General features: G+C 47.4%; 1 protein-coding gene across 1 annotated transcript in view; it reads right to left on the reverse strand.

The window, feature by feature from the left end:
• Nucleotides 1-26,807, reverse strand: part of LOC119162061 (1-acyl-sn-glycerol-3-phosphate acyltransferase beta) — a 115,003-nt gene that overhangs the window by 71,857 nt on the left and 16,339 nt on the right. The window contains exon 4 of the mRNA XM_075879647.1: nucleotides 14,916-15,011. Coding sequence (XP_075735762.1) covers nucleotides 14,916-15,011 — 96 coding nt within the window. The remainder of the gene's footprint in view (nucleotides 1-14,915; nucleotides 15,012-26,807) is intronic.

Here is a 26,807-nt window from a genome sequence, read left to right on the forward strand (position 1 = left end):
TGCCCTGCGGCTCGCTCAGACTGGACCCGCGCTAGTGGCCGTAATGCTTCGGGATACTCGAACACTACACTGGCACCCAACATGGTATCAAAAGCTCAAAGCTTATGACTGCTCTTAGCAAGTCAGTTCACCTGCGCGATTCGGGCTCGTCGCAACAAGTCTGCTTCACGGGATTTTTGTCCGCTGTTCTTTTTAGCGAATTCCGCGTTGCACAAAGAGGCCATTTCCTGTATTAGACAGTTATAGTTTACCATTAACGTGATAACGGAGGTTAAGGTAATGGTTCTACCGTGTAGCAAACGTTCGTTGTGGACTGCGTCTTATATATAGTTTAGCGGGATAGCGTTTACGTGCCCCAGCTTAGTGATGGCGTCACCTATCGGATGGGTAATGAGTTAAAGAACAGTTAGAAGGAAAAGAAAACAAGAATGTTTGCCTGTGCCACCACGCGAAGCATTGTTAGAAGTTTATTTATTAATAATAAAAGTAAATAAATATGAATCACACACTAAACGTGAAAACATTGATGTTGCCGATATGTCTACATAAATCTTGTAGTTATGCCAAAACGAGTTCAACATTTGAAGCTATCTCAAAACCTACGACAACTTATCCATAATACCCAGCCATAGAAAAATGAAGGCAAGCGAAGCCTCTTTAAACAGTCATTTGTTGCGAACAAAGTGAATCTTTCAACAATTACATCAAAATCATTTGGAAGCGAGCGTCCGAGAGCACCGCCATGTAGCACGTACACTACGTAGACCTACGCTACCACGGTAACGTTAGACCCGTTCGTGTCGCCACCTCTCAATAAGGTGAAGATACGAGGTGCCTACCCGCTCCCTTTGGAGATGGTGCGACGTTTCGGAATTGCCCTCTTGCCCTACCCGAACGGTAGGCCTCCGACAAGCGCCCCCGACTGCTAATGCGCCCTTCGTATGCATGGCAGTTCATCGGCACAGCGCTCGCAGTCGGTTCCCTGCAAAATTGACGGGGCGCAGGCTTTGGCCCTCGCCGACTTTTGCCCGCCATCAGCCGTGCAACCGACACTTCGAACGCACGCTGAGCAGGCGCCTGAATTGTCGATGGTAGCCGCACCAAGTGCGCATTATGTTCGACAACAGGCCAATCCCACAAGGAGCCTCTTTTGCTCTGGGAGTGGCGCACAGGGCGGTGGCGGTTTGAAACCACCCCACTCATCAAGCTTGGTGACTGCTCACCTTCGCTCGACCACACCGCTAACGGACCAACGGCTTCCTACGAAACCGGTGCGACGATGCGGACGTAGCTGAAAAACGCCGTGCGAATGACCCAAGCACTCTCGGGAGCTGTGTAAACGCTTTCGGCCGTTCCGAAAAGCGGTCGTCCCGCTGTTATGTTGCCTGTGCCAATCTACAGCGGATACGGTGATCTGCTCACCACCCGAGATTACGTCGACTCTCTGTCTCGTAATCAGAGAGCAATGGGTTTGGATGATCAGGTGGTGCTCGAACGTGTTGTTCCAACTGCACTGCCTGACACGGCGGCGAGATGGTATCGGCTTACCGGTTACCATGCAGCCACCCCCGAGGAGTTCGTTGAACAAACTGATGCGAGCGATCTGGGTTTAGGGGCCGTTCTGCCACAGGAATCCAATGGTGTGCTGCAGCCGTTGGTTTTTTCCAGCCGCTCCTTGGTCCCTGCGGAGAAAAATGTTTACGTGACCGAAAAGGAGTGTCTCGCCATCGAGTTTGGACTGCGGAAGTTTGACATCTACCTTGATGGGACGAAGTTCGTGGTGCAAACGTATCACAGGGTGCTCAGCTGGCTGATGCAGCTCCGTGAGCCTGCCAGCAGGCTGGCACTCTGGGCTCTCCTCATAGAGCATTATAACTTTGTAGTGCAGTATCGAAAGGGGAGCACTAACGTGGTAGCTGACGTGCTATCCCGTGCCCCATTTTCTGCCGAGGGCTTTGATCCCGGTCACATGCAAGCGTCGTGGGCGAAACAGCGGCTTCGCCGCATTTCGGCGAAAAGGGTGAGTCCCCTTGCGGACGAACCTTGCCTGCTATCCAGGTTCCACGCGCTTCCCGCACACCCGCTCCGCACGTGGCAGAACCCCTGCCGCCAGCAAGCGGAGAGTGAAATGGCGGCCTGGCGCCAAAATGGAACACAAGCGCTAGCCGCATGAGTGGCTCTGATGCGCACTCTGGTTGGACGACGCGACGACTGTGGAGGCTGGCAACCATTCAGCCCAGCTTCAGTTTTCGGGGTCGGCAACTATCAACAACAGCAGAAGATGCTGACAAGTTCTTGAATGTGTTAATTCAAGCCCCCGCGTTTATCATGAAATCGAGGCCATTGAGTTTCTCAACGCGTTTTTCGACCGCAAGGGTTGCGTCGCCGTAGTGATCTGTGTTCGAAAAATATTACGCGCTCCACTTTTTGTTGTTGTTGTCGTCGTTACCGCACACAAGTCGTATCGCTCAAGTTGCATTTGGCACGACGACGATCTTTCACAGCCAGCAGGAATGCAGGTGCTAACACGCACAAACGCTTTGTATTACAATGAAGAAAAGGCCTAGAGTGGCATTGCACGCTGCGATACCGCGATGCTATCTACAAATAGCCGAAGGAATTGACTGGTCAATGATGTTTGTGATTGGGCGCGGGTGTACATTGTCGTGCACGGCTTGCTGACTCTACTTTGCTCTTTACAAGTTCGCGTTTGCTATATAACATGTCACAATGAGCTCGACAAGTACTGAAGTCATTGAAGTTTCAGCCTAAAAGAAAATGTCTAGCATGTGTGATATATTGATTAAAGCTGGCATTAAATGTATGTGCATATCAAGTAGTCATGTATGGGAGGCGCTATAGCTTGTTTTCAAAAGCATGCAAATACGAAACATAATGTTTGTTTACATTGCATGCAAGACACCTTGTTGCTGTCGAAAACACATGCCTACATTTTTTGTTGGCGTGCGCAAAAATGACGCCACAAACAGCGCTGTTGTATTAACTCATCTGACGGTTTCACAATTTATTTGCTATAACCCATTCACTTCTACATTCCTGTTGCTCACCTCATCATTTTTTCCCATTGGCGATATGATTCATTACATACCCCGACACAGACTCAATGCTACACTGACCAATAATGATGTTATAACCAAACTTTTATTTGAGAGGGTAGAGTCAGCATATTAGGTTTCTCCACCCACTTGAATGTTATATGGATGATATGCGACAAATTGTTGGTGCTTCAGCTCCCTTTCCCCCGCTTGAGTAACTGTTAGCAGGAAATCTTCTGTTTGGCTATGTTCACAACAGTCCAGTAAAAGGCATGTTTGAATGAAATGCATTTTTTGGATGCCAATGCAACAATGAATCTCGTTCACTGACGCATATTTGTGCTTACACTGAGGTAAACCTTCTTTCTCATCACTCGATATCTCAGTCTCTTCAGGTGAGTCTGAATTCCTCTGAACCTTTCATATTATGCTAGCTGGCACAGAGTATTAAATGCAGTAAAACATCAGCTGCATCTAAGGCATTCCCTATAATCAGTTAAATTGTGCACGTCTCCTTGTAAGACACGATTGCCGCTCGCAATCTTTTTGGGGCATAATTGTATCAGTAAGTTCAAAGAATTTGTTACTTCTGAAATTTATGAATTCTAAGGTTCTTGCAATGAAACCTTGCAGAAAATGTAAATGTGCTGAAATGTGTAAGGCTTCAGAAGAAACAAAATCTGTTCATTCCTCAGTGAACAGAGAGAACACTTCTGTTCACTATAACTCTGGCTAAAGAAGAACAGCCACGACGCAGCGCAATACGCTGTGCAAGACCATTCTTTTGGCACAAGGCATGGCCTTGGGTTTACTAGCTGTCCTCGGGACAACTTATGATACAATTTGTGATGTCTTCTTTTTTGGCTGCAAAGTTAACCAGTATAGACTGTTTTGAAAAATCTGCCATATTATCCTGAATTCGGACTGGTGGGAAAGTGCTTGAACTTCAGCACATTATTTTTGTGTACGCATGTCCTGCTATTCTTTATGTGTATGTAATGTGTGACTTCACATTTGGCATACACATGCTGATGGCACCTATTAACAACACTGAAGTGAGCACCAGAATGTGTGTGGGCTGACACAAAGGCGCAGGCAGATTTTTTTTGGTGGGCAGGAAATTAAAGAAGGGGCACCACAATGATCCTAATTGAGGCCCGGTCCATGGGTGTGATCGAGCGTCATTTTGCACTTTGTATGCTACGGAAAAATATTCGAAAAATAGGGGGGGGGGGTGAGCCCGGTGTGTCAACCCCTGGCGTTGCCATTGCGCTGCATCAACGTTGTATTCCTTGCCCCACTAATAATAAGATGTGTATACATAGCCTCTTTCCAATGACTACAGGGTGAACAGGTTGTGACATGTGGGGTTGAGAACGGGCACTGGCATGCTGTTTTCGTCATATCATCCCAAAATCAAATATCAGTCATACTTTACTAGCCCATATAGCCGTTTCTTTCGCTCACCTGTGGCAGTAATGTAAATGTAGCGGGTAGATCACTCATTGTTTTCAGCTGATAATTTGAAGTGAGTGTCTTCCATATTGCTCCTGTAATACTGAAGCATCATCAGCAAATTGCGAGCCCTTCTTGAGTCAGAATGATGAGACATTTTGTCTGCCTGTGACAGTCTTTTGCCATAGAGCAGAACAGGAATGGCTCAATATGCTCATGAACACCACAAGAAAATGATTAATTGCAGGTGTATTATTTATGTAATATGTGAAATTCTCTATCTGTAGGTGTAGTTCACTATGATATTTTGCTTTCGAAAAACCACGTTATTGAAAAAAGTCTATTTTTATTTGCAGCAAATTTATATCTTGCTCGTGGTATTCCCTTGCCTTGAACCAGTTTATCACAGCATTCTTCAAAAAATTATATAATGGTTTTAATTATTGCTTTTTAATGTCGCCACTGTGAGAACAAATAACAGTAGATGAAAATCGACCTGGGGTATTTCTTCTTCTCACAGTGGTGATGCATAATCCAAAATTTTATTCATGTATTTATTGATTATAAAGCTTTACAAGGGCAGATAGGGCACCAAAACCTACAAAAAAAGGTCCTGGTGGCTGACCATGTGCCACTAAATTTTATTTTAAAATGTATAGCACAGTCATAAAGTGTCAAAAAGTCAGCACTTGCTAAAAAAAAAATGAAATGAAATGAAAGGCACAGCTGCCCTGTATCTGTATTTTATTCCAAACTAAACCAAGATAATACACTGAATAAACTTTGGAATGGGTTCAGCGGTGTTGTAGAAGAAAAGGTTTACCGTCTAGCACACCTGCATTCCTTCTACCAAGCTGCTTAGATGGATGGTGAAATAAAAGCTTGCAACAGATGAGGTAGGATAGAACATTGAGCCACATGTGCTATCATACTGATTGTAAACAGCTGCAAATTATGGGCAATCCATTCATTAATTTTGTCTGAATAACTTTTGCCTCCTCTAATGAAAGACGATAATGGTTACATTACACAAGGTAGTTTATTAGGAGCTTGCACAGGTTATAGCATAGGGTACGCAGGGTACATGCCACGTCGTTCTTGAATTGTAGTAGAGGCCCACACAGCTCTTGGGCACCCCTTTGAAATGATGTTGCATGCAAATGTGATACTGTGAGCATGTTTTACAGTAAGCTATTCATATTGTAATACAGTTGCAGCGTTGCAGTCTCGACGGCGTTTATTAGGCCGAATTGCCCGATCAACCCTTCGAACGAAGACGACGTTATTCTTGATGATGATTATATACAGATAAAGAAGATGAAGGTCAAACGTTGTGAATATTGTGCTTATACTAATTTCCCCCTCGCGTGGAAGCAGCCAATTAGGCCGCTGTTTAAGACGGTGGTGTATGGCGCACGAATTGTTTTAAGCGCGACACGTGAACAACCTCCGTACCACGAAAACGGCCGTCGGAAGGCATGACAACAGGGGTTACTCGATAGTTAACAGGAGACATCTGCTCGACTATTGCGTAGGGGCCGATGAAACGTGAGTGAAACTTATCACACAGGCTGGGAACCACCCGCGTTGGGGTCCACAACAGTACTTCGTCTCCAGTATTGAAGTGAACTATGTGGTGGACGCCATCGTAGCGAGTCTTCCGCTCTTGTTGGCTTGCCTCTGTATTGAGGTGGGCGGGTCGGCGACAATCGGCCAGGCGAGAGATTAAGTGCTCCCTCGATGACGATGGCGAGTTCACAAGGACGCCAAAAATGGAGATGTCGAGCGGAGATATTGGTTGATGACCATAGACGAGAAAGAATGGGGTAGCCCGTGGTGCGCTGCGTAGCGGTATTGTACGCAAAAGTCACGAATGGCAGAATGGTATCCCAGTTGGTGTGGTCGGCGTGGATATACATAGACATCATGTCGGTCAAAGTTCGATGGAAGCGCTATTTGAGACCGTTAGTCTGGGGATGGTAGCTGGATGTCGTCTTATGAATCGTATTACATGCTTGGAGGACTTGTTCGAGTAGTTTCGAGAGAAACGCCTTGCCGCGATCGCTCAATAAGATGTGTGGTGCACCATGTCTTAGAAAGATTGCCTCCAGAAAAAATGTGGCAATGTCCTCCACTGATCCTGAAGGAATTATAGCTGTTTTGGCGTACCTTGTTAAGTGGTCAACTGCTGTGACAATCCAGCGCTTGCCGCTAGCTGATATTGATAGCGGTCCGTAGTGGTCAATGCCAATGACAGCGAAGGGAGCGTCAGGACATGGAAGAGGTTGTAGAAGATCGGCCGGGGAAGAAGTGGGTCGCTTGAGGCATTGGCATAGCGAGCATGACGCAACATATCACGCTACGCAGTTGGAAAGCCCAGGCCAGGCAAAACGTCTGCGGATGCGTTCATAGGTTTTTTTGAAAACCGAGATGACCAGCCTTGGGGTCATCGTGAAACGCCTCCAAAATCTGCGCCCTCAGGGAATGAGGAGCAACAGGAACCCAGCGCTGTCCGTCGGGGTGGAAGACAAAGCGGTAAAGAATTGAGTTTTCAGTCTTGAAGTTCCGCAGCGGTCGATGGGCGCGGGCGTTGGGAGGACGAGAGGAGCCTTGAAGGCGCTGAATTATAGAGCGACAGTAAGTGTCGCTGCGTTGGTGGGATGCAAACGTCTCGTTGCCGAAGGTAGAAAGAAAATCGACAGCGGCGAGTGAATGAACTGACGGAGACACTTTGATGGGTTCACTCACAGTTGGCGACAGGCCAGGAGTGCCTGATGAGGATTGTAAAGGACAGCGGCTAAGGGCATTGGCATCGTTGTGTTTCTTGCCGGATTTGTAGATAACGTCAAACTCGTATTCTTGGAGACGAAGTATCCAGCGACCGAGACGTTCAGACAAATTCTTCAACGTCGACAACCAGCACAAAGCGTGGTGGTCAGTGACGACGGTAAAGTGGCGGCCGTGAAGATATGGTCAAAACTTCTGAATGGCCCAGACAACGGCGAGACAATCCTGCTCGGTGATGGTGTAGTTTTTCTCTGCTGCTGTGAAGGTGCGACTAGCGTAGGCAATCACACGTTCATCATAACGCTCTGTTCGTTTCAAAAGTACGGCGCCGAGTCCGTGTCCACTGGCATCAGTATGGAGGAGAGTGGGTGCAGCGTTATCGAAATGACAAAGCACTGGCTCAGACGTGAGGGCATGTTTCAAGGTGTCAAAAGCAATTTGGCATTCGTCCGACCATACGTATGACGCTCCCGAAGAAAGGAGTTGGTGAAGTGGCACAGCAATGGTGGCGAAGTCTCGTGTAAAGCGCCGGAAGTACGACGCAAGGCCAAGAAAGCTTTGGAGCTCATTGACGCGTTGAGGCACCGGGAAGTGAAGAACGGCGGTAATCTTGTCGGGATCAGGCCGGGTTCCATCTTTGCTGACAAGATGTCCAAGCACTTTAATACTTTTGCTAGCAAAGTGGCCCTTCTTGGTGTTGAGCTGAAGGCCAGCAGCTGCGAGACCCGTCAGAACTTCATCTAGGCGCTGCAAGTGCCGTTCGAATGTTGAAAAAGATATGGTGATGTCGTCAAAGTAACAGAAGCATGTTTTCCACTTAAGGCCCCACAATACAGTGTCTATCAGTCGTTCAAACGTTGCTGGCGCATTGCGGAGGCCGAAAGGCATGACGTTAAATTCGTAAAGTCCGTCGGGTGTGGCAAAGACAGTTTTTTCTTGTCATCCTCGTGCATTGAAATTTGCCAATAACCGGAGTGCAGGTCAAGGCTCGAAAAATATTCCGCTCCTTGTAAAGAATCTAAGGCATCATCAATGCGAGGCAAGGAATATAAGTCCTTTCTGGTTACTTTGTTTAATGCGTGGTATTCAACGCAGAATCGCACCGAACTGCCTTTTTTCGTACGAGAACGACAGGTGACGACCAAGGGCTTGAGGAGGAGCGGATGATGTTTTGCTTGAGCATATCAGCAACGTGCTTGTCGATAATCTCGCGTTTGCTGGAAGAAACACGGTATGGTCGACGACGGACAATAGAAGTTCCGTCGGTGTGTATGCGATGAGCCACCGCAGAAGTCTGGCTTAGAGAAGTAGAATGTACGTTGAAAGAAAATTTATGCTTAGACAACAACGCCAGTAGTTCGTCTGCTTGCGGGGGAGTGAGATCCGTGCTGATGGCATTGACGAGAGCCGTAGTAGGTGGAGCATCTGTTGGTATTGAACGTGTTTTCACCAAACTGGTATTTGAAGCCACTACAGAGATAGGTTGTGTGTCCACGCTGGAAACTAAAACAGTACCCTTGGTCAGCGGAATCGGCTCATTGGTGATATTCAGTACTGCGAGAAATGTGGTGCCGTTGGAGAAGCGGACGAGACTCGATGAAAGTGCAATCCCTCTGGATAGACAACGGGCTGATGGACTGACTAGGACGTCACCGTGGTCGATGGAGTCAGACATAACCGTGATAACGTGCTCGTGGTTAAGTGGCACAAGGAAGTCATTGGCTGTTCGTAGCCGGTCACGGGATGATTTCGGGGAAATATCATCCGTTTCTCGCATATGTATGAGTCGTTGTCGACAAGAGATGGAAGCAGCAGCATCAGAAAGAAAGTCCCATCCTAAAATAAGCATAAAAGCACAAGAAGCCAGCACGGCAAACTGAATATGATGCCAGATCCCATCAATGAAAACTCTAACGGTGCACTGTGCTGATGGCCGTATCTGCGAGTCGTTTGCACTACGTAAGAGAGTGCCAGTATAAGGTGTGATAACCTTACGTAGACGAGCACACAAATCCGCATGAATAACAGAAATAGCAGCCCCCGTGTCCACCAATGCCTTAACTGGTACCCCTTCCGCATACACTAATAACAAGTTGGCTGGGCCCCCTGGAGGTCTTGGTGTTTTTTCGAGTGATGCAGCTTTCCCTTTAAAAACTGCACCAGCTAGTTTTCCGAGTGGCAGTCAGAAGTAGGTACAGCTGGTCTCAGAGGAGATGTTGAGCGTCGCAGAGGTGAAGGGGACCGGCGGCGTCCGGGATAGCAGGGGCGAGGTGCAGCGAGTGGAGAAGTCGGAGAGAAGGAACGTGTCGTAGGGCGTCGCTGGTACTGGTTCGTGGATGGCTCCGAATCCCTTTCGTAAACATCGTAGCCACGGCGTTCATCCTGTTGGCGCTTGTGGCAAAATTGTGAAATATGGCCCCGAATGCCACAATAGTAACATATTGGGCGAGGCTAGCGCCAGGGGGCGTAGTGTGCTGGAGCTGTCACAGGCGCTGGTACTGGCGCTGGCACAGGCGAGTGTGGTGCAAATGCTGCTACGTTGGACTGCGCAGGAACAGGATGCGCGTGCTGAACCGAGGCAGGTGGCATGGCAGCGACTTGCGCATACGTCATGGGTGGTGTTGGTGGCGCCGTAGTGTTCGATGGGAGAGCGCCAGCCATGTATGAGAGCTCCTCTTTGATGATGTCGCGCAGACCAGCAGATTGAGAGTGAGGCCGAGGAGTGGGTGCACATGACAATCCTTGCGCTTGAAGTTCTTCGCGAATAAGAGTGCGAATCATCGCGCGCAAATCCGCATCCGAGGAAGGCCGGCTGTCACTGGCGTCTGGGTAGTCTGGGTGCAATCGAATGGCTTGGAGTTCATCAAGATGCTGACATGTCGTGATGACGTCCTCAACGGTGGTGGGGTTTTAACAGCCAGAGCGTTAAACCCGACATGGCCTATCCCTTTGATGATGTGGCGAACACGATCAGCTTCTGTCATCGCCTAGTTCACGCGGTGGCCAAGGGCAAAGACGTCTTCAATGTACGAAGTGTACGTCTCCCCGGGATGTTGGGCACGCCCATTGAGCTTTCGTTTCGGCACTTCGGAATGGATGTTCGGTTTCCCAAAAATCCTACGGACTTGTTGAGCAAAAGTAGGTCGATCCGGGAAGCTGCTCTCGTGGTTAAAAAAACCACGTTTCTGCGACATTGGACAGATAGAAGGCGATGTGACGAAGTTTTTGAGGCTCATCCCATTGGTTATAAACACTGGTCATGTCGTATTCCTTTAGCCATACTTCGACGTCGTCGCGTGGAAGACCACAGAAGAAGGGTGGGTCGCGCTGCCGGGCGTTGACGATCCACGCAGGAATGGTTTGTTGGACAGGGATGCTGGATGTTCCGGGAAGTGGTTCTTGAGCCATGACAGCGGACGGGGGAAGCAAGCGGTGACCCGAACGAAGCTCCAGGGGAACGTGACGTCGGAGAGGACTTGGGGATCGAAGCAGCCTCCACCACTCTGTAAGACAGTAGCAGCGTTGCAGTCTCGACGGCGTTTATTAGGCCAAATCGCCTGATCAACCCTTCGAACGAAGACGACGTTTTTCGTGATGATGATTATATACAGATGAAGAAGATGAAGGTCAAACGTTGTGAATATTGTGCTTACAATATAAACAAGTATAATGAAAACAGCCCCATCAACACTATAAAAACAATTTAAGGCTCTCTGTTGTTTTAAAGCCAAAGCATCCAAGCGATTGTAATGAAGGTCAATTGATAGTGCATTCACAGACTCAATGCAAATCCACACATCACAAGTAATGTTTCATTCATTCTCATATTGCATATGCTACAAACCACAGACACAGCTATAGGATATGTTTGAAACACCTAAAATGATTCAGTTTAATTGCGTGAGATCATGTACACTCACACTTGTATGTACATAGTGATTATACGTCCCCCCCACTCCCGATTTCCTCAAAATAAAATCTCAGCTAGGTCCAAACATGTGCTTTTAAGTAACATAGCCTGACAAATCATGGGAATTGTAACTTATTGTACTGAAAACAACCTTAAGTTGGACGTCGAGGATGGCACTGTGCACGTCATGCTCATACTAGTCAGCATGCATGTTCTAAGATGCCTTCTTCACAACTTATTTGCTCATTCATTATTTGTAGTAACACCACTATGTCGCATCAAACCCCAATAAAGAAACTGTACCCAAAGAGTAATTTTCAGTAACAATCAATCCAAATCGGTTTTCTCAAAACACGCCTGAACCCAAGCCAAAAAATACATGTCGCCAATTTAGAGAAGAAAATTCAGATGTAGGACATTATACCGAACCAGCAGTAGCACAACTGAACACATAACCAAAATTATGTTTTGGAAGTGCGTCTGCAACCACATTGTGAATTACATTACTGGTTATTGGTTTGAAACAAAGTGGTTCAATGCATGTGTAAGCAGCATATGTTGCCACTTACATGGCGAGTTTAACTTTAGGAATTCTGGTGCTGTGAGGTTTTTGCATGAAAACTGGCTTCCATAAAATTGCTGAGGGGATCACTAATGGCAAACAGTTGCCTGCCATTCAGTAAGTACACCTCTAGGGGCAGTGCAGTGCCAGCAGTGGGGGGCTAAAGCCCCCTGAAAATGTCCACCTGCCCCCCCCCTTGCCACCATAAAAGCAAACATAGTCAAACGCAGCACAGTTCTCAGCCTCCTTGTCCCCTGAAGGAACTCGCGTGTCATGGGTGACCCCCATTGTTAAGAAATCCTTGCGCTACCCCTGTACGCATTTGTTTTCTGCTACCTGTCACTTTGCTGTCGCATTGGTAGAGCAGCCGCCCCGGAAAGGCGTTGGTGTCTTGTTCGATCCCCGGACCAAGGAAAATTTTTCGGCAATTAAGAAGCTTTGCTTTGTGAGAAATCAGTACAGATTTTTTTGAGGCCTCGTGTCAAGAATGGGTGGTTGTCTAATTTCTCTTTTTGAACCCTTCTGCCCTCCTGCAGGTTTCCACAGAACTCATTTGCATTGCTTTGTTGTCTCAGGTTACACAAAGCAGTTTATTATTTCACAAACATTAACAAGCTTGTGTTCCTTCAGAATTATGCATTATGCCTTACCCTCCAAAGGGACCCTGTGTTTCAAATGATGCATGCTGCTTTTCTTACATGTTTTTCAGTAGAAGTGGCAAAATCAAAGCTTTTCGATCTAAATATTTCTGGCATCACACGTGACATATTCAACTACGAGTATTCATTGGCTGAAAATAAAGAATCTATTGCGCATGCTTGCGGTGAGGATGTTATCATGATTATAAAAATAGAAGCGTGTATTACGCTTCCTGAATAGCATGAAAATATGCAGTTTCATGCAAAACGGTTTGATTTCGTGTGCAACCAAGACGAGCAGTGCTGACCAACATCCTACACAAGGTGAAATCTTACATTGCATTTCTACACTAGGACAAAACTATTTACTTTGTTATGGGTACTCTCATGCTAGTCAAAATATCTGCTGAAGTCACTGTAGTGCTTTGATTTCACTGTTACGGCCCATGTGGTTACCGTAACTCATAATGATTCCATCAATAAAAAAAGGTGGTGGCTAGGTAGGCTTTGGTACCACATTATGTTGGCTGCATTTTCACTGAAAGGAGAAAACCACCATACTATGCGAATGAAATATTACAAGGTATGCCAGTAAATGTGATATGATTTCGTTTTTAATTTGTATGTTTGTCAGCCCTTGTTTGCTAGTGCCAACCTTGCTAACTCCTTTTGCATGTACCTCAGGATTATGCAAGGAAGATGTTGACACGTGAAACTCAGCTTATAAAATATTCTTGCAGGACTTCTTTAACTCAGTGTGCATTCAAGGAACAGTGCATCATCGATACGTCTACTGGTGTTGAAAAAACTGAGTGCGCAATTTGTTTCGTACAAGCACATGCATCGATGATGCACTGTACTTTTTATTTTTTCAGTGTGACTGATGTAATGCTGCTTCCATGTCACATGTGGAGTACACCTACTAAATTTTTTAGGCTACTGTTTTTACGTGTGTTTTTAGGCAGAACATAGACTTTCTTGTTGTATTGCATTCCAATCAAATTCTGTGGTCAATATTTTTAGCACTCCTAATCATCGCTCCCAAAGAATTTCACTCAGCGAGTGCCTGAAACAATTGTAATGAAATTCGGTTGACCTTCTTATCTAGAACGTGCCTGTTTAAACTGACCATCTGTTTAGACTGGCACAATCTAAAGACGCGAGCATGTCTTCACCAGTGAGTCAATGATGGTGGTATGTGCCCATAGGTTATTCCTGTCGAGGCATTTGTATGGAAATGCAAATGCCTCAGGAGAAGGAGGATGTATACTGGCAATGAAATGGGGCAAGGGGACAGTTAGAATATCATGAAGTTAAAGGCTTTGGACATGCAATGTCACATTTACGACATCTTCAGTCAACTGACAGTTTCCAAAATCTGATTGACTGGAGTCGTGTGTTGTTTGATGTGGTAGAGTATGCAGTATCAGGTGATGAGTTTAGAAAGCAGGCCAGTGGTGCATCAGCCAGACAAAAGTCTGTCTTGTGTGTGTAGGTAACTTTGCTGTCACCACAAAGTGTAATAAGAGGCCACAGACTGCACTCTGATCGGTCAAGGCTGTTATTCAGGAATATTTTATGTGAACAGTCAATCCCCATTTGAAGGTTATTACGTGAGCCACAACCATGAACTACAACAGTTCTATGTCCCACAATACATTTTCGAGAAGAAGGTGGTATGACGCAAGCTTCACGCACGCTTTTTGCTGTTTCTTAAGCAGCAATCAGTCCCGCCTAAAGAAGCTGTTTAAATGAAACAGTGCCTAGCACTGGCTGTAATACATCTTTCTAAGTAATTCTGTAATCAGCAGCGGAGATAAAAGCCCACGAAGAATACACTTAGATCGCGACAAAGGAGGAGCTCAAAACTGAGAGAAATTAAAGGTGTAAATTTTGCCTTAGGGGTGATTGTTGTAGCATTCAACAGGCAACGAGGGAGGAAAAGAATGTACAATCTTGATTTGCACTGCTCAATACACCACTAGGCCCCTGAAACATCAGGCAAGTCAACGGTCACACGACAACTTTCATATCTCGTGCAACTGTACAAGTATGTTCATAGGCACACGTGAAGAATACAGAAGATCGTGTTTAATGAAGAAATTGTGGGTTCCTGCAGTCGGTCTGGCCCGTATCTGGGTCAGGTGTCGACCCAGTGTGAGCTCGCTCCGGTGCAGCCAAGTCACAACCTTGCCCTATCGTGCGCAAGGCAAATACCCAGACCCAGCACCCCAAGCTCGGCAACCTCAGCCTCAATCTACGTGTATTATTGTTGCTGAAGCTTGGGCTCTGCTAGGGTTAACAAATTTTGCGCACTATTTGCACTTGTGCACCTGTGGCTATAGTTCCAACGATTGAGCAATTTCTCTTCGCACATTCCCTCCCCGCATTTTTCCTCCACGCACATTCTGCAGGTGTCTAATTGCGTTATGGAAGTTTGCTTTGCGGTTACCCCTGAAATATTGACAATACAAAGCACCAATACGAGTACTCGAGCGCTTTCTTACCTGGCAGTCCACGGCCATGTGGAAAGCACCTTTCTTGAACGGCAGCATCTTGGGTTCCGGATTCCGAGTCCCTTCTGGAAATACCATGAAGCTCGCCTGTATGTGTGCGCGTGAGCAGGTTAGCCCGTTGAAGATGCAATGGGCACTTGCGGTACAAGCCTGTCTTAGGCACCTCATAATTTATCGACTACTCGGCGTGCAATGCGAGCCACTAGTATACTTTTGCTTCGTCGTTTCTGCAGACTGTGGTTACCGTATTATGTACATACGTGCATGCATTACTATTAATTCAGCGTCAGGTCACCTCTGAATTCCTACAACTACGATCTCGCCAAAGTGACAGAACACCACTGCCGTCTAAACTGCTCAGGCAGAAATAATAAGAGGAACTGCAATGGGCCTGACGGTGAGTTCTTAGCCACCACCTCACACAAGATGGTGAACTTGTCTCAAAAGTTAGTATTGATAATATTACTAGTAAACATTACTAATTATTTTATAATTGCCAAATCTAGCGAGTCAAGACTCCCCCCGTTCATTTGTTTGTGCGACAGATATTGGTGCACCTCTACAATTATTTTTTTTGCGCGTTTGAAATTTTTTATGAATGCGCTGAAAGCATGCTAGCGCCTCATGGGCTTTACGGAAGATGCTCAACTTCAACAAAAATTGGCAGATCCCACGTACAGTGGGAATCAATGATATGCGAAGCACGAATGAGAAATGTTGATATGTCACTTTAAAATCAGCAAGACGTTACGAGGTGGAGGTAAATGATGCCGTACATAACTTCCGTGTCATCATTCTCATGTTTGGATGTGTCGTTTACCTTTGTCATCTATGCACGTCACGTGACAGTAAACTTAGTATATTTGGAGCTAGCGAAACAGCCGCGAGCACGCTATGAGCGTGGTATGCAGTCATGTTTTACATGACACGCGTGTCAGCATTATCATGTTTGCACCAGTCATATATTTCATCAGTCATTGACGTCACGTAACAGCGAATTCGGCATATGTCGAGCTAGCAAAACGGCCACCAGCACTTCATGAAGGGCCCAATATACTCCAACGTAGCAATGATTCACGCACACGCTGGGCGCAGGGACGTTACGGTAGCAAAACGCGAGCACTCTATAGTCTGACGCCAGGCGCGACTATGGCGTCCGTCGGCGCGGCCCGACGGCAACCAGCGCGAAATGCGACATGCTGCATTTCGCGCCAATCCGTTACCCAGACAACACTGCGTCTCCCTTTTTCGTGATGGAGGGACGCCAGACGCGCTGAAACGCGCATGCGTCAAAGCAACGCAGCGCCGCACGCACCTTCAAGTATATGGCAGGACCGGCGCCTGGCATGGCAACGCTGGCATGATGCGACGAAATGAACGCCGGCGAGCACGCGCAACGCATCACGTCGAAATGTATTGGCACCTTGACTGTGGCATGTAGTCATGTTCTCACATGACACGCATCTTCTGATTATTATGTTTGCACCAGGCACATACCTTCGTCATCCATTGGCATCAGGTAATAACAAATTTGGCATATGTGAAGCAAGCGAAACGGCCACCGGCGCATCATAAGTGTGGCATGCAATAGTGTTTGTACACAAAACACACCTCATGATTATCATGTTTGCACCAGTCACATACCTTCGTCATCCATTCACGTACCGTAATACCAAATTTGGTATATGTGACGCTAGCGAAACGGCCGCTAGTGCATCATGAGCGTGACATGTAGTCATGTTATTGCATGACACGCATGTCATGCTTTTCATGTTAGGGTCTGTCACTTGTGGTCGCCATGCAATCATGTCATAGCAAACCAGTTTTGCAACATGCCATGTGAACGAAACCACCGCAAAAGCTGCAGGACCATGAAATGTAAATCATCATATTCTTGACATACTTGTCATGATTTTCATGTTGTGACTAATCAAATATGTTCTTCGTACAGTCATGTTATGCCATACCAAGCTTGGTATTGATACCAATATTGAAACGGCCAGGAGAGCTAAAAGTCGTAGGTGGCTAGATAGATAGATAGATAGATAGATAGATAGATAGATAGATAGATAGATAGATAGATAGATAGATAGATAGATAGATAGATAGATAGATAGATAGATAGATAGATAGATACGCTCAAGGTCGCGGAAGTTCTCTAAGAAATGCTTCGCATTTAAAATGGCGTAGAAACCATCGTAACAGCCCAACTAAACAAGGCACACGATAAGGAACATACGAGAATGCGTGCACTGTGCGCCTCTTCTCGTCTGTTCGTGTGTCTTGTTTCGTTGCACTCTCACGATGGTTGTTATGCCTAAACATTAACTCGCCCAACAGTCCACCCTTTTCAAGTTCAAGAATGGGACTTTCAAAAAAGTCATAGTTGCACCGGAAGCGTGAAGTAATGAATGCGATAGCAACAAATCGGAATGTCACGAGAATAACGACAACCAGATCGAAATGTGCCGCACACGGCTCAAGAGTAAAGAACGCATGAAAAATCGCCAGGCCTGCGCGGAACGCGCAGCACAGCCACAGCGAAAGCATAAAGAGTGGCCTTACAGAGCCTTTTATAAACACTATTTAGGTAAATGTTAGAAGCACGCTTGCTGGGTACACACTACAAACGCTATCCCGCTAAACTATAAGACGCTGTTCACAACGAACGTTTTCTGCACGGTAACGCCATTCTTTTAACCTCCGCTATCACGTTAACGGTAAACTGTAACTGTCTAATGTCTTATAGTTTAGCGTTAGCGTGATAGCGTAGGTTAAGGGAAGTGCATTACCGTGCAGCAAATGTTCGTTGTGGGCAGCGTCTTATAGTTTAGCGGGATGGCGTTTACGTGGTTTACGTGCCCAAGCTGGGATGGTGGCGCCACATATTATATGGTTAATCAGTTAAAGAACAGCGAAAATAAAATTAAAACGAGAAGTTTGCCTTTGCCACCACGCGAAGAATTGTTAGAAGTTTATTTTAGTAATAATAAAAGTAAATAAATATGAACTACGCACCAAACGCGAAAACATTTATGTTGCCGATTTGTCTATATCGATTTTTGTCTACACAGTGTTTAAAATAGCATGCCAATTAAGCTCTGTCCCCATAAACGTTCGAATTTTTGTATATATTGAGTTGCTTTGTGCGTACTTTTGTTTCTGTGTGTTTTTAGCTTCCTGATTTGAAAATTTGTTCGTCTGCATATTGAGCATTCATGTAATTTATGTAACCCACTCTGCAAAAATCTCTAGTAGAGATTGCAGTATTCATAAATAAATATATAAATAAATCTTGTAATTAGGCCTAGACGCGTTCGAAATGGAAAGCTATCTCAAAAACTACGCCAACTTATCCGTAATACTCGGTCATCGAAGCTAACTGAAGGCAAGCGAAGCCATTTTGAACAGTCGTTTGCTGTAAACAAGGTGAATCTTTCAAGAACTACGCCAAAATCACTTCGAAGCGGGCGTCCGAGAGTGCCGCCATGTCTACGTACACTACGTACACCTACGCTACCACGGTAACGTGAAATCTGAAAAATACCGCGCGTACGGGAAGCGGTATGGGTGACGTACGTATCTGCGCATGCGCACTTTCATTCCGGTATCACGGTACGCCCGGTATCCCGGTAAGCCCGGTATACTATAACTGTCTATTAACTGTCTATTAACTGTCTATTACCGCCACCGAGCATTGCAGACGCACTCCCCTCCTGCAGTCTTTATGAAAGCCAGCAGCGAGAGCAGGCGCATAGTCGCTTACGTCCCATTTCTAAATGATATGACCCACGTATCCGTTGGTGGTGGTGGTAGTAGTTAGAAGATGAGAAAAGGCACCTAATTTCTGCAGCCCGGTCGAGAGCACGGCGCAGTGCCTATGTATCCGTTGCAGCGCGTCGGTGCATAGCTTTTCGACGTGGCGCCGTGCCCTCTCCTTATGAAGAAAGAGGATGCGTGGTTGAGAGAAGTTGTGCACCCTCTCTCTCTATTGGCATCGAGATCTTGGAGTGGAACCCTCTCGCGTGTGACGTCAGTTTGTGGATTGCGCTCTCAACCGCGCCGCAGCAGCCGCTGCTCCTGTGCGCGGATCGTCTGCTTCGGGCGAGAACTTTGCCGAACGAACAACCTCGCGAGGGTCAACGAAGGCCCACAACGAATGTTTTCGAGTGCAATTATGAATTTGTGTCAGTTGCAGCCCGATCGACAAGGCCAAGAATCCTTCCAGATGACCGATGAGCACGCTGGAGCCTCCGACCACATTGCTGGTAAGAAATTCAAACTTCTTGTGAGTGTTCTCGCTCGTCACCTGCAGTTCCCACCGTGCGACACTAATCAGTTCGGGTGTTTCAAAATTTCAATAAGCGTGCCTCTCTCCAGCATCTACAAGCATGTAGATACAGCTAGCGAAAACGCGCGGTGTCTCATCGACGGCGCGCTGGTGTACGACGCAGACCACGTTGTTGAATGGCCGCAGCCGATGCATGCTGTCAATGGAGATCGCATCACCATCACGGTGTTGCCTTGCTATGTATGTTATTGCAACGTGAAAGTTCTTAGCGACTGGTTTTCCGAGACATCACCCCAGACACCCACGAAAAAACGAGGCCATTTGTACACCACACTTTATACAAACATGAAAAAACGAACACACTTAACATGGACAGACTATGTAAAGGATCCCTCACTGTCTCTTTGCGCTACCGAAGTCCTAACCTAAAAGTCCCTCATCCTAGCATGGACACAATACCGGTCTCACCAAAGTTTGTTGGTACTTCTTGCACTGAATCACGTTGTTTGTACGGTAGACCAGGTGGCGACTTGAAGGGCAGGTACCACCATCGTAGCCACGTCCTGGCCGGACACCTCAGCTGGAACTCGTGTCCGTAGCCCGACAGCTCCGCGTGTCCTCGGTCACAAGATGCCTTGAAGCCGCAGCACGTCAGCGACTCACGGCCATAGCAGGTAGTGCGTAGCAGGTAGACCGGGCTTAGCTGTTACCAGGCTCAAGTCCGGAACCCAACGGCCGAGTAGCGAACCCTGTCTTCCTCATTCCTTTTCTCGTACCTACGCCGCCACGCTCCACCCTCCTTTTCTTTCTTTTTAGTTTTTCAGCCCAGCGCTCATGCCACCTTCATCGTTGTCTACTTCAAACTCTTGCAATGGCACGCACTTTAAACCTTCAAGCACGTCATTTATCACACACGGCTGTTTCTGAAAACACGTGGACTTGCGAACCCGCCACACAGCATCCCCGTGGCGATCGAATATTCTAAGGAAAATGGCATGCCTGCCCTTTTCCTTCAATATTTTTTCTGGTGTGCAAGGGTATAGTGACAATGAACGCGAGCATATGTGTGTGAACCGCTAATTTCTGTCACTCTGGCATTCGCAAACAACAATGAGTGAATTACTGCAGAGCAGCTGTTCAAATTGTTGTTTCGGCAGTTAATCGACCGTTCACGGAGAAAAGCAAAACAGCATAAAATTACCAAATTTGAGATAATCGTGTTTGGATTGCACTTATGGGCGTCGGCAGGGCGCAAGCCCGTGTTGTATCGCAGTAAAAAAAAGTCTTGATGGGTAGGTGCTAGTGTGACTCGGGAAGGGGGCATGTTCCACTTTAATGCAAATCTGGTCGATGCAAATGACAGCAGTTTGTCTAAGTAATGTGTTTTTTTCAACGAGAGCGACATCAGGAAGTAGTTCATATTAATACCACACAACGCCGTCGCTCGGGTATGTTAACATAACAGTTATTGCTGATTGTATATACCACGCACACGGCCACAAAGATTATGTGACAACCTCTAGTGAATATGCACTATATAACGACAGCAGTTTATGCTTATGAATTTATGCTGAGCAGTGCGCTAGACACGCGCTTGTTCAGAAACTACGTCTTGATCAGTAAACTACGTATATATGTACGTACATCGACCAAATAAAGCCGTAGTTTCAGATATCCTGTGCCACTCAGCTGCGATCACGAGGCGCGCTTACGAGGCGACTCGGAGGCCACGTCGTCGGCTCCCAGCCTAGGGGCCACCGTAATAGGTTTCGGGACGGCACCTCACCTGGTGTAAGTCACCTACGCCTGTTGCATGGTTGCACGCTTACCGAAATGTGGAGCGTATAGGGCGGGTGTAGCAAAAGTCATTGTCAGCGAAGTGCTTGACGCACATGGTCGATGAAGACGTGGAGGGCTTTCCTTCTCTGAGTTTGACTATTCGCTTCTTCCTCAGCTTCGGGTCCTTAGGATAAATGCGAAGGCTAACGTCTTTTTCCCGGGTGGGTGATAATATAGAGGCACAGAGGAGTACTGCACCCCTCGCCGCGGAGACTAGCGGCCGCAGTTTTAAGAAACAAGGCGCTGTCCTTTTAAAACGAGTGTTAAAAGCGGACAGCCGTGGTTATTAGAACAGCGCTGGTAGCCACCAATCACAAGATTAGCAGTTTAACTGCGTATTTGCCAAGTTTTACTACGACGGTGGTTTCTATACGGCGCCGCGCCTCGAAAGTGCGCGAATCCTCGAACTGACATCATACAAGTGCGTTTCGCAGCGCCACTATCGGTCACACACCAGGCCAATCAGCCCTGAAAACGAACACTGGCGTCACTGCAGTTGCGGCGAAGTGACGTACGGCACGGAATCACCTGCTTCGCCGCCAACGCATGCCGACGGTCGCTTCTTTCCGAGTTCGCCATGTAGCCGCCCTTCAGCAATACGGTGATGATTTCTTCTCAATTTCAAGAAGTATATTACTAAAGGTGCAAAGTGAAGGTATTTATTGGTGTTAAAAGTTAACTAAGCTGCAGAAAGTATGAATCATTTGAAAATGAAGGTGCAGGACAGCGAGACATTAGTTATTTTCACCATGCAAGTACTCGACGGAATCAATGCTAAAAATATATTCATGATAAATAGGTTCAACTTCATCACAACTTGGCATAGACTACGCAATGAAACATTTGTGTCGAAGTATTACAAATGAAATTCGGACGTTTTAAGTTTACCAACAGCATTGCGATTTACCGTACAAGTTATGTCTGCCTCTGCAAATAGTGTAGCTCGTTAGACAGAATTCCGCTTTGGGATGCAGGAGACTTCAGCTGGATATGTCTTTCATACACAATCACTTATTATAGTGAGAAACGAAAGTTACGCTGGAAACCACAAAATAATATCAGGAATTCTGATTTGATAGATAGATAGATAGATAGATAGATAGATTGATTGATTGATTGATTGATTGATTGCTATGTAGGGTCTAACGTCCAAAAACAACAATATGATTATGAGAGACGCCGTAGTGGAGGGGCCCGTGACGTCAGTCAAGCCTCCCACCAGGTGGCGCCACTCCACCAGGCAAGGCGGCGGAAGGGGGCGCGCGCATCGAGGAACCCTAGGCAACGCTAAGACAACGCCACGTGAAAATTCCTCGCGCTGACGCAGTATCGTTCTCTCTTTCGAAAAGAGAAATGGCACGTGGCTACGCGAAGCTGCGCGGCCACTCTCTCCGTATAGAGAGGGCATGCCGCCGCGTCAAAAAGCCCCCCACCGACGCGCTGCAACGGGTACGTGTGGTCTGGCCTTTAAAAGGGCCCTGAAACACTTTTTCATGTTACCATGCATCGAATGAATTCACTGGAAGAGCTTGTTACCTCACGAATCAAACGCCGCCAAAATTTTAAGAATGCGTTCAGTGCGAGTGGAGTTAAGGCTAAACCACATAACCACGAAAATTCTCAAGACAGCGACGAGCGACGCGTCGTAGATTGCCTTCGCGCGAACAGTAGCCTGCGCAGGCAAACCTCATTCACGCGACGGCTTCGGTGAGCGAGCTCCACTGTTACTGGTGTGAGGCCGTCGACTCGTACCGAAAATTCCTCGTAGTTGGCAATATGCAATGTAAAAAATAAAATGTGTTGTTGTATAATGAAATGGGAGGGGTTTATTATTGCCTTGCAGCACTTGTTTTGTAAGAACGTGTATAAACATTACGTTATTTGTTCGTTGTGCACGCGTGACTCGAGTGGAGAGGAGCATGAGAGGAGGTGGTAGCTTTGCGGCACATAGAGAGAACCGGCAGTATATATTGTCACGATGAGTCACAAGTACTGGGGGATTTATTAAACCACCGGGTAGCAATCTCTAGGACGATGCGTCAGTCGTGGCTGGTACTCGAGCAGAGAAGAAGCACGCGATCTTCTTTTTCCTCCAGATTGAGAGCCGCTCTTGCTGTCGACCCACTACGTGCTGAGGGCATTATCCCCCCTACCGAAAATAAAAAAAAAACAAGTCCCAATAAGAGGAAAGAAAAGTACATTGCAGCACCGCGATGCTACTACATAGGCACGTGAAAAAGAAATAGGGAATTCGGATAAAGTGAAAGTAGAAATTGAAGAGCGTGCCAATATAAGAAACGTCAATAAAAGAGAAAGCAAGTTCACACAAGTAAACAAAAAACACAAAGAATGCTGTACGGTAAAGGAAAGTTACGAGCAACGCGCAATAAATGGTTTCATGCGCAACACATGAACGACGTCCGGCCTCAGTCGTGTCCTGCTCCGTGCATGGGGTGTTGAGTCCGGAACCACTTCGTAGTTCACGTCACTGACGCGGCGTAACACTTTATATAGGCCAAAATACCGGCTCAGTAACTTTTCACTAAGGCCACGGCTGCGGACGGGCGTCCATACCCAAACTTGATCTCCGGGGTTGTAAAACACTTCTCTGTGGCGGGTGTTATAGCGTCGTGCGTCTGCCTGCTGTTGCTGGCCGATGTGCAGTCACGCGAGTTGCCGGGCTTCTTCAGCACACTCTGCGAATTCTTCGGCGTCAGTTGACAACTCGTCTTCGTCTTGACACGGTAGCATAGAGTCTAGCATGGTCTGCACTTCGCGTTCGTAGAGAAGCCGAAATGGCGTGAATCGCGTGGTCTCTTGCACGGCGGTATCAAACGCGAAGGTCACGTAAGGTAAGATCCGGTCCCATGTTTTGTGCTGTACGTCGATGTACATTGAGATCATGTCTGCGAGGGTCTTATTCAGTCGCTCGGTAAGTCCGTTGGTTTGCGGGTGGTACGCAGTTGTCCTTCGGTGTCTGGTGTTGCTCAGTTTGAAAACTTCGTCCGTAAGCTGCGCCGTGAATGCCGCGCCTCTGTCCGTTATTACACTGGAAGGAGCACCGTGTCGTAACACGATGTGGCGCATGAAAAATTGCGCTACCTCAGAAGCCGTGGCTCGTGGGATCGCCTGCGTCTCAGCGTAGCATGTCAAATAGTCGGTCACGACGATCACCCATTTGTTGCTGTCCGCAGACAGGGGAAATGGCCCGAGAATGTCCATGCCGACTTGGTCGAACGGCGTGCAGTGTGCTTCGATGGGCTGAAGCAAACCAGCTGGCTTAACAGATGGTTACTTTCGGCGCTGACATTCCCGACAGCTCTTGACGTACTTTTTGATGCTTGCTAAAAGTCCTGGCCAATAGTACCGCTCGCTCACTCTGGCAAGTGTCCTTGAGTAGTCCAGATGACCGGATGTGGGTTCGTCATGGCAAGCGAAGAGGACGTCGTCTCGCATGTCTCCAGGAACCACCAGGAGGTAAGCACGGTTGTTCGAACGAGCGTTCTTCTTGTACAGCACACCGTCTCGCAGGCAGAACGACGTCAACGAGCGGGATAAATGACGTGGTATGATAGCGCCCTGGCCCTCTAAATGATCAATGATTGGACGAATCTCTGCGTCATCTCGCTGCCGTTTGCTCAAGTCTGATGCGCTAACGGCGCCCAGGAAGCCTTCGTCTTCCTCTGCTTCCTGACTGACGACATGAAGGGGTGCGCGTGACAGTGTGTCAGCGTCTTCATGCTTACGGCCCGAGTTATGGACGATGGTGACATCAAATTCCTGCAGCCGCAAGCTCCACCATGCTAGCCGTCCTGAATGGTCATGCAGGCTTGCCAACCAACAGAGCGCATGATGGTCCGTCACTATCTTGAAGGGACGACCATAAAGGTACGGGCGAAACTTGGTGATTGCCCACACGACTGCGAGGCACCCTTTCTCCGTAGTGGAATAATTCGCCTCGGCACGGGATAGAGAGCGGCTGGCGTAGGCTATGACTCTTTCGGTGCCCTCTTGACGCTGAACGAGCACTGCACCGAGCCCAATGTTACTAGCGTCGGTATGGACCTTCGTGTCAGCATCATCATCGAAATGAGCGAGAACGGGCGCTGATTGCATGCGCTGTCGCAGCTCATCAAAAGCTGCTTGTTGCTCGTTTTCTCAGGCAAACGGCGTGTCGTCTCTTGTGAGACGAGTCAGAGGTTCTGCTATCTGTGAAAAGCCATGAATGAACCGGCGATAGTAGGCGCAGAAACTAAGGAAGCGCCGGACGGCTTTCTTATCGACACGAGCTGGTAATTCGGCAACAGCGGCAAGCTTGTCCGGATCGGGCCGGATTCCTTCAGCGCTAACTACATGTCCAAGAAATTTTAGTTCTTTATAGCCGAAGTGGCACTTCTGTGGCTTTAGTGTGAGGTCCGCCGATTGGATAGCCTCCAGCACGCTGCGCAGGCGGTGAAGGTGCTGCTAGAACGTGGTAGAGAAGACCACCACATCATCAAGGTAGACAAGATAAGTCTGCCACTTAAGCCCTGTGAGGACAGTGTCCATCATTCGCTGGAAAGGTACCGGCGCTGAACACAAGCCAAAAGGGAGCACTCGAAATTGGTATAGGCCTGGAGTAACGATGGCTGGTCTGGAGTCACGATGGCTGTTTCCTCACGTTCTCGCTGATCTACCTTGATTTGCCAATACCCGCTTTTGAGATCGAGAGAAGTGAAATAATGGGCACGACGAAATCTGTCCAGCGAATCGTCGATACGTGGCAGCGGATACACATCCTTTTTGGTCACGTTGTTAAGCTTTCGGTAGTCGACGCAGAAGCGTAGCGACCTGTCCTTCTTTTTGACAAGTACGACTGGAGATGACCACGGGCTGTTAGATGGTTCAATAACGCCATCGCCAAGCATCTCGCTGACTTGCGTACGTATCGCTTCACGTTCTTTAGCCGACACGCGGTAGGGGTTCTGGTGTATCAGGCGTGCGTCCTCGTACGTGATGATCCTGTGTTGAGTGATGGACGTCTGGCGGATTTTTGAGCAACTTGCAAAGCAAGACCTGTACTCGAACAAGAGCGCTCGTAGCGCAGTCTGGTTATCGGTGGACAGATCAGGATTGATGTCAATATTACTCATTGACGTGTCGGTGGTATCCACTAGTTCTGACGCGAGACAGTTGGTGACGTTTGCTACTTCATGGGCAAAGGCTATCGAAGTTCTACGGAACAGATGTCGATGCTCGTTGCTAAAGTTGGTTACGAGCAATTCAGATCGGTCATCACGAAGGTGTATTACACTTCTAGCTACACAAATGCCTTGCTGCAGGAGGTGTTCTAAATTTGTCTCGGCCACCACATCGCCATCGCCCAAACCACAGCATGTTACGTCGACGAGAACACTTGCTCGTGGAGAAAGCGTCACGCTCTGTTCAAAAATACGGAGTGCGTCGACACGCCTTCCGTCATCCTGAACGTTGATAGCTCGCTAGGCTGAGAACGTGACGCGGCGCTCTTGCAGATCAATGATAGCTCCATTTTCCTGTAGAAAGTCAACTCCGAGGATGACGTCACGGGAGCATTCGCGTAGAACGAGGCAGCTTGCTACGAATTTATACCCTTGTATCTGTACTCTAGTTGTGCAGGCACCTAGTGGAGTATCGACGTGGCCACCAGCTGTCCGAATCTGCAAGTTATGTCACGGCGTGATGACTTTCTTCAGCTGCGTTGTCAGTTTCCCGCTCAGTATGTAATAGTCGGC

This window comes from Rhipicephalus microplus, chromosome X, assembly GCF_043290135.1.
Source record: "Rhipicephalus microplus isolate Deutch F79 chromosome X, USDA_Rmic, whole genome shotgun sequence".
Taxonomy (NCBI): domain Eukaryota; kingdom Metazoa; phylum Arthropoda; class Arachnida; order Ixodida; family Ixodidae; genus Rhipicephalus; species Rhipicephalus microplus.